Raw genomic sequence first — 8,192 nt, 5'->3', positions numbered from 1 at the left:
CTTTTTCATAGCAGCTGGGGACCAATGTGTGGGTAGAAGGACAGGACGTCTGTCCCAAGTGTTCCCCACCGGCCTCCATCGCCCCACCAGACAGCTGCCTCCCTGGAGTGGGCCCAGGAGGGACAATGGACGTGCCCCTGGCCTTGGAGGACCTGTGTGTGGCTGTGGCTGTGGGCAGCACAGCTCTGGGCCAGCGGGCGGCAGCCTCTCTCTGCCCTGGCGGCTCAGGAAAGCACAGGGCAGGTGTCGGAGACCTTGGTTCTCATCTAAGTTGATCCATGACTGACAAATGGCTGGTCCCCTGGGCCTCAGGTCCTCCAGATGTCCATGGGAAAGTTGGGTTGGGGCGCCTGTAAGCTCCGGAGTCTGGGGAGGTCCCCCCACCCCCACCCCACTGCCCCTGCCACCCACTCACTTTGGGATGGATCTTAATGGTGGCGATGTCCGACTTCTTGTCGATGTCCTTGATGGTGGCCTCGTAGGTGTCACCATTCTGCAACTGCACCTTGAGCTGCTGTCGGCCTGAGAGGGCTTTGGTGCTGGACACCACGTGGGCGTTGGTGACGATCAGGCCGGCCTCTGACATGATGAAGCCCGAGCCGCTGGAGAGGGGCACGTTGCGGCCAAACAGCGGGTGTCTGCGGGGAGCGGCACGGGGTGTTCAGGGGGTCGGGGACTGGGACACGGGGGTCAGCCACAGTGACGGCTGAGCTAGCGTCAGGGGAAGGAACACGGGTTTGGAGTCCCCTAAGCCCAAGTTCAAATCCTAGCTTTTCCACTTACTGGCCGTGGCCTTGGCCAGGTCGGTCAAGAAGTCTGACCCATCTCACGGCTATAAAGAGGGGGCGATAATCTCTGACTTGCAATTTGCCGGATGAGACACGAGGCCATAAATACTAGATCTGTGATAACACAGCAGACACTCGCCGCTCTGACAACAGCACTGGAGCCAGGCAGACCAGGATTCTAATCTCAAGTCCAGTCCCCACTTATTATCTGCCTGACTGTGGGCAGGTGGTTTGACTTCTCTGAGACTCGGTCTGCCCATCCAGGAAATGGGACAACAACATGCTTGGTGCCTAAAGCACCTGGAGGCAGGAAGTCGCTCAACAAACAGGGCTGTTAGCGGCAGGAGGGAAAATGTACTCATGTGCCTACAGCACCTGCGGGGACTGTCACAAGCAGTTACCAGGGGATGTGAGTGTCCCAGATCTCTGTGCAGACGGAGGGTAAGCACTGGGTGGGGATGTACTCTCACCTCCCTCCGGCCCCTTCACTCCGGCCGGCTGCCTGGAAGCCCCGAATGGCTGCCTTCAGGGGCCCATCGCCGTGCAAGAGAAGAAACAGCAATGATGGGAATTTCTCAGGGAAGTGAGTCTCTGGGCTGGACAGAACCGGTGACAACAGCTAATGTCACCAAGCCCTCCTAATGAGCCAGGGACAAAGTCACTTAATGCTCATGGTAGGTACCCTACAAGGTAGACAGGTGTCCAGTTCACAGGTGGGGAAACCGAGTCCCAGAGACATGAACCACTTGCCTGGGTCAGGCAGGCACAGGGCAGAGCAGGGGTTTGAACCAGGCATCCTGGCCACTCGGCCTCCCTTAGAGTGACCATAGCGTGTGTCCACCTAGCTGTGTGTGGGCCCTGGGCAGGGGCTACACCTAAGTGCCTCAGGAAGTGCCTGCCCACGGTACCTGCTCAGCCTGACACGTATAGGGTTTGGCGCTCGTCTGTGGAAGGGCCCGAGACCGCCTGGGGCCTCCTTGCCTGAGTGAGGGGTCACAGCAGAGCCCTGCTCGACGTGTCTGGGATCTCATCCGCCTGGGCCTCGGCCACCCACCCCTGACATCAACCTCCGAGGCTGACAATGAGAACACATCACCACCTGCCCGGGCTGGGCTGCCGTCGGCCATTAGGAGGCTCTGGGCCTGGTGCCCGGGGCCTCCTGGAGGGACGCTGCCCCCACCCGAGCCACTGGCAAGGCCAGGACTTAGCACAAGTGCCACTTAGGATGTCCAGTGGTAATCTCCTCAATGACATGGCCCCGGGTGTGGGGCCCCAGAAAGGGCAGTGAGGGGTCAGCACACTGCAGAGGGATGGACTCAGCTGTGGGGTCCGAGAGACCCGGGGTCGCACCCTGCCTCGGCACGTAGCAGCTCTGTGAGCCTGGGGAGGCACCCAGGCCGCTGCTTCCACATCCAGGAAATGGGGATGTGACACCCTGCCTTCTGGGGGTCACAGGAAGATGCTGTGGGCAAGAGAGGGGAAAGGCCTTGGGGTGCGGGGTGCACACGTGCTGTCAGACAGAGTTGGGCGGTGGCCTGGGCCTGGCTCTCAGGGGTGAGTCCCACGGGCACTGGCTCCGCGAGGCGGGCTGGCACCAGGGCTGTTTGAGGAAAGTAGATAAACAGCCACCATGGCACAGGGCACAGGAGGCGCCCCAGGGTGTCACTATTCTGATGGTGCTGGGTCGTGCCACTCCCCTCACCCATGGAGCCGCGCTGGTGGTGAGCCGTCCCTGTCCTCCAGAGATGGGGGACAGTGACACCCCGTGACAAGCGTCCCCGCTGGGCATGCTTGACAGCCATTGAGCAGGGGGCCCTGTGCTGGGGCCAGGAGTCACGGTTATTTATCTGTCCATGCTTTACTACGTGGCGCTCTGGGACATAAACACATACTCGCCGCTCAATGAGTTGGTTGAATGACTGAGTGAATGAATGACCACAGCTACCACCCACTGCACACCTGCTTACCACCTACAGCTGTGGGGGTGCGAGGCTGTTTTCCGTTTCCCCAGGCGAGGCCATTAGCGTGAGAGAGGGGGCATCCTTCCCAAGGGCACACAGCGGCCGGGAGCCTGCGAGAGGTCCGCCTGACGCCAAGCCCGCTCTGGTTTCTACTGCCCCCAGGGCTAGAATCAGGTCTGGTCTGGGCCCCAGCAGGCAGGGGGGGCGTCTGGGGGGCTGAGGGAGGGTCTCACACACCTCAGGAAGAGCTCTATGTGGACCACAGCCGGCGCGATCTTCTCCACCACGTCGGCGATGAAGTTGAACTTGTACCGCGGGCTGGTCAGCTGGTGGAGACCTGCACTGGCAGGGAGAACCCAGTGCATTAGCGAGACCCCGACGCCGCCCAGAACCCGCCCAGGGCGAGGAAGGAGGACGCGCCACCCAAGACCCCCGACCAGGTGCAGCGCCCCTCGGGGACACTGAGCAGCACAGGGACGTGAAAGCATCTGGGGCCAGGGCTCGCGCACTGCAAGGATGGTTAATGCGGAGCTTCCTCACATCACCTCACCTCACCGGACCCTGCCAAGCAGGCCAGGAGGTTCAGAGAAGTTAGGACACTTGCTTTGGGCTGCACGGCAGTGACATGGCTCTCAGGCTGGATCCGGGCCAGTCCCCCTGGGCCCTTGTCCTTTCTCTCACGTACGGCAATGCCCTGACACAAGGACACCGTCCCCTCCCCTTGCCAGCTCTGCGTGTCTGTCCAGGCATTGGGCTAGTGCAGTGGCTGGACAAGAGTATGAGAGCCCCTGGGCCGTCCCTCCTGAGCTGCCCCCGCCCGCCACAGTGTGGCCCCCTCCTGGGCCATGCCAGGTCCCCGTCGGCATCTAGCTTGGCCTTGCCCCAGCCTGACTCGCCAGGCGGCTCACAAACTTCTCTGGAACCTTCCCTGTCTCAGGTTTCTGCTGCCGTCAGCAACGGGGCTGCCGTCTGCTGGGACCACAGGCTGGAGGCATGTTGGTGGCGTGAGGCTCACACACTTGGTGCCCCTGCTCAGGCATGTGCCGAGATCTCCCAGGTCCCTGCCAGAGACTGGTGCTATCTGGCACCCATGCTGCCCAGCCCTGCTTGTCAGTAGCTCGCAGGGTCTGGAATGGGCACCGGGCTTCGAGCTCCGGGCTTGGCTGGGTGCTGCCACTTTCCAGCTGTATGGCTTCAGGCAAATCACTTACCCTCTCTGGGCCTTGGCGCCTCATCTGAAAATGAGACTGAAGATCCCTGCTTCTTGCCCGCCGCCTTCCCCCCACCACCTATAGGAACTGGGTGACTTGCGAATGTGAAGCTCCCTGCCCGGGGAGCCCGCCGCCCACTCTGCCACCCTGATGTGGGTGAGCAAAGCGGGCGCCGCCTGTGAAGTCCCGTTTTGAGCTGCTGTTTCTCTCGATGAGCCCTGGGAAGTGACCGAGCTTAGGGATCTGGAGAAAATCTGGTTCCCTGGTCGTCCAAGGCGAGGGGATCTAACGTGTTGGGTGTAGTCACAGGAGCAGGCATGGGCCCACAGCCGTGCCATGGGCATGGCAAACGCAGTCCCTACCCACGTCCCACTGATCTCCCCAAACATCCCGGGCGGTAGGCAGGGCACGGGTCATTGCCTTCATCTTCAAAGTGAGGAAATTCAGGCTCAGAGAGAGTAACCCTCTTGCCCGAAGATGCACATCTAGCTGGACGATAATCCTGGCCCCTACCGCTCCCCAGGGCCCCGCAAAGCCCCGACTGTCCATTAAGTCTGAGCCCAGAGGACAACTGGCCTTAGGCTCTGTGGTCGGGGTGGCAAGGAGGGCCCGCCCCGCTGATCCTTCGATGTCTACCTCTCAAGCAGCCTGTGGGCGCTGGCGGAGAGCCTAGCTTGCTTTGGTCAACCTGAATCAAAGGCCGTCTGTCCATGGGTGGCCCACTGCCGGCCACTGCCCAGCTGCTTGATGACCAAAAAGTGGGCAGCCAGGGGCTACCGTGCCTAGGAGCCCTCTTCCTGGAAGCAAAGCCCCTCGGTGGGGTTGGGCCTAAGGTTCAGAGGTCATGCTAACCGCCAGCCCTGGTGCAGCGCTCGCTCTGGGCCAGGGCTCCGTGCTCTTAGCACACACAGGCATGCGGCGTGTTTATTCCCATGCGGGATCGTTTGTCCTCCTGGAAACTCTGGAAGCGAAGCTGTGTGACAGACAGCCGGGCTTTGTCCACCCCGCCAAGGCCCTGGGAACCTGTATTCATGCTCCAGCCTCCAGGCAGATGGAAGGGAACCAACCACAGAACTCTCCCCCTCCAGGTTCTGCCTCCGACAAGACACTCCCCCCAGACAATCCCCACAGCTCAGCCCAGGAGGATGCCAAACTCAGGGCGGGCGGGGGGTCTGGCAGGGTCTGCAGCTCTCCCATGTATATGAGGCTCCTGCCCACCATGCTGTGCTGGGGTGGGCAGCTCCAGGTGGGAGAGGCCAGGTGTCACCCCTCCCTGATGTGTAACTTTTCAGGCCATTGACACCTGCCCCCCAAGTCTCTGCTCTATCACCTACCATTCCCCTCCACCTAAATGGACTGCTCCCCACTTCTCCCTACCAAAATGCTCCAGCTTGTCCTGGGCACAGCGCAAATCCCACCTCCTCCAGGCAGCCCTCCAGCAGGTATCTCCCAGTCAGAAGGAGTCTCTCCGTGCTCAGGGCTCCCAGCACAATGCTTCATCCATAGCTCTTGCTCTCATGTGCAGTGCATTCAACCCACATGTGTTAAGTGTCTTCTGTGTGTGCACCCCGTGCTGGCACAGGCCTGTGACCAGCCAGGCACAGCACAATGTGACCAGTGATGGGACAGAGGAAAGCTCAGGGGTGCCGCTGACCCAGGCCTGGAACAGTGCACTGGACAGGGGAACAGCACATGCAGAGACACAGCATCACGCACAAAGGTAGCTACAGATGGAGGTGGCTGACTCCAAATGGGCCCGAAATGAACAAGAGGATGAAATACGTGGTTAGAAAAGGCCATGTTTCCACATGACCTGATCCTGGATCTCAGAGGCTCCGGCACCCATTAGGCACGTCTGTCCAGCCCCCCGCTGGCCTGGCCCAGGTCCTGTGGGCCCAGGAAGCCCCGTGATGCTGAGGCGGCGGATACTGACCCAGGACCCGGACATCTGGGTGGGATGGTGGCTTCCACCTGAATGCTTTTCTTCCAGTGTGGTCTCCAGAGATCACTTAAAATAGGCGACACACAATTTTATATGTGATGATTAAAAAAAAAAAACCCTTCTGTAAAATCTTTGTAAGTAAAAGGCTGGCAGGAAACACATCAAAATACTTCACAGTGGATATTCGGGTACAGGGGGAGAGTTACAAGTGATTTTGTCTTTCATGGACTTTCCAAATTTTATACCATAGGCAAATATATGCAGATATATCTGAAAAAAATGGACAAAGGGGAGAGCAAGGACTGGTGGAGGGCTGGGGGCAGGAACTAGCGAAGGTGGGGCACTGTGGCGCCCCGCCCTCTGGTGGGCGGGGCCCTGGGCTGCTTGGCGACAGGCTCCAAGGACAAGCTAACTTGTTCTCCCCTCCTACCAGGCACCAGTTCCTTCCGGAGGTAACCAGCACAGGCGAGGCCCAGGGAAGCCTCTGAAAACACTTCAGAAGGAAGGGACGTAGGACAAGGATGCTGGGCTTGACTCCGTCTGACCCAACACACAGTAGGTTTGCAAACGCCAATACAAGGAACACAGTCAGCCTATCAACCAAGTCTTGTAGGAGTAGCCTCCCAAGAGCAGCATCGCGGCCCATTTTCCGTCCCAGGAAACAGCCTGGAAGCAAAGATGGTTTGCGGGGAAACGGGCCTGACACTGGCCCCAGGTCCTGTGGACCTCAGAGCCTGAGCCCTCCCTCCCTGACCCGGGGACCTGGGGCATCCCTGCAGGTCTCCCAAGTCAGCTGGCTGGTGACAGGGGCCCTGCCAGGCCCTGTCCCTTTAAGCTGACAGTGGTGGGTGGGGGTGGCGGGGGCCTGGTTCCTGGTTCTCCTCCCTACATGCAGATGAATCACCCCGTGAATCAGTGGGAAGGGAGGACGCCTTTCCCACCGCTGCTTCCCACATGAAAACCTTGGGCCCCACGGCTGGCTGGGAAGCAGACTGTTTATTTGGGGGTTTGGACAACCCCGCCCCCACCCTGTGCTCGAGCCAAAGTACTGAAGTCAACAGTCTCGACCAGATTCAGCTGTTAGCATTTTTTTTTTCTCAAAAATAAACTGTAATGCACAGGCCTTGAACGTTTCAGTGGGGAGGAACTTGACACAGAGCAAAGCCATCAGGCCAGGTGTCCTGCAGCACTTCCCGGGAGGGAAGGGTAGAGCCAGGCAGGGGAGAGGGAAGCGGGCTTCACCTCCAACATTCCTGCATGGAAGGGCTTCCAGGAGAGCTGAGGGACAGTGCAGACCCTGACACAGGAGTTATTTACTATGTGCCCACCCAGTCTTGACTGCCATGGAACAGATGGGGAAACCGAGGCGCAGACACCCTGCAAGGCCACTTTGTACTGCTGCGTCGGTTGTGTACTGCACAACCCCAGGACCATTACTGACAAAGATCAAGGTGCAGCTGACCTCCCTGGAGTTGTGCAGTGAACAACCTGCCTAACTGTATGCATTAGCCCTTCCAGCACATAACGACAGAGCCAGCACTGAGACCCAGTTCTACTCCTCCAACTCCGTCCCTGTCCCTTCTTCCATTGCCCTGGTCCATCAGAAGACGGCCCTGTCCAGTGGTTAGCTATGACCTGGGGATGGTGGGGCCATCTGTAGATGACCACGAGGTCCCCAGGTGGGCCCTTCTGTCCATAATAGTGACCATAGCCTTCAGACCAGACACCAATCTCTCAGCAGAGCCCTCAGGCATCTGGGTGTCTAGGTCCCACCGACAGCTGCAGCCTCACCTGCTGCCACTGTCCGCTCTGTCCCCCGGCTCTGCTTCCCTGAGCACACGTGCTCCGCCGTGTCCCCCTGCCTTTGCACAGTCAGCCCCTCTGCCAGGAAAGCCACGTCCCTCAAGGCCCAGCACTGCCCGTGGGGAGCCTGCCTAGCTCAGCCGGCTCTGACCCATCTCTCTCCTCTGGACCCCATGGCTTACCCCTTGGGACTGTCCCCGTGGCCTGGGCACCCCGACTCACAGCAACGGGCAAGGGGATGCATGAATGTCCTCCTGGCACAGCTGAGTGGTCCCAGGGCCCCCAACCCCCCACTTCCAGTCCGGCTACAAGGGGCTGGCTTTGAAGCCCCAGGAACTGCCTCCCGGGTCTAATTAGTTCCCAGACGGTTCCCTGTGTTTTTCTTTCTCTTAAAAACTTTCCTGTCCCCAGTGAACCTTCTACCTCCAGACAAGGACAGGGCTTCAGATCCGGCTGAACCGAGTGAGGTGGGGGTGGGGGTGGGGGG

At 59.9% G+C, this 8,192-nt stretch overlaps 1 protein-coding gene across 1 annotated transcript in view; it reads right to left on the bottom strand.

Annotated features, from left to right (window-relative positions):
- The window catches only part of HTRA3 (HtrA serine peptidase 3), a 36,035-nt gene that overhangs the window by 20,618 nt on the left and 7,225 nt on the right, over positions 1-8,192 (bottom strand). Inside the window, exons 2-3 of the mRNA XM_019626455.1 lie at positions 2,987-3,086; positions 416-638 (exon numbers count right to left, since the gene is read on the bottom strand). Of these exons, the coding sequence (XP_019482000.1) occupies positions 416-638; positions 2,987-3,086 (323 nt within the window). The remainder of the gene's footprint in view (positions 1-415; positions 639-2,986; positions 3,087-8,192) is intronic.

This window comes from Hipposideros armiger, unplaced genomic scaffold (assembly GCF_001890085.2).
Source record: "Hipposideros armiger isolate ML-2016 unplaced genomic scaffold, ASM189008v1 scaffold_677, whole genome shotgun sequence".
Classification (NCBI taxonomy): Eukaryota; Metazoa; Chordata; class Mammalia; order Chiroptera; family Hipposideridae; genus Hipposideros; species Hipposideros armiger.
Note: the sequence above shows the minus strand (reverse complement) of the source record. Positions and strands in the feature narration are given on the sequence as shown.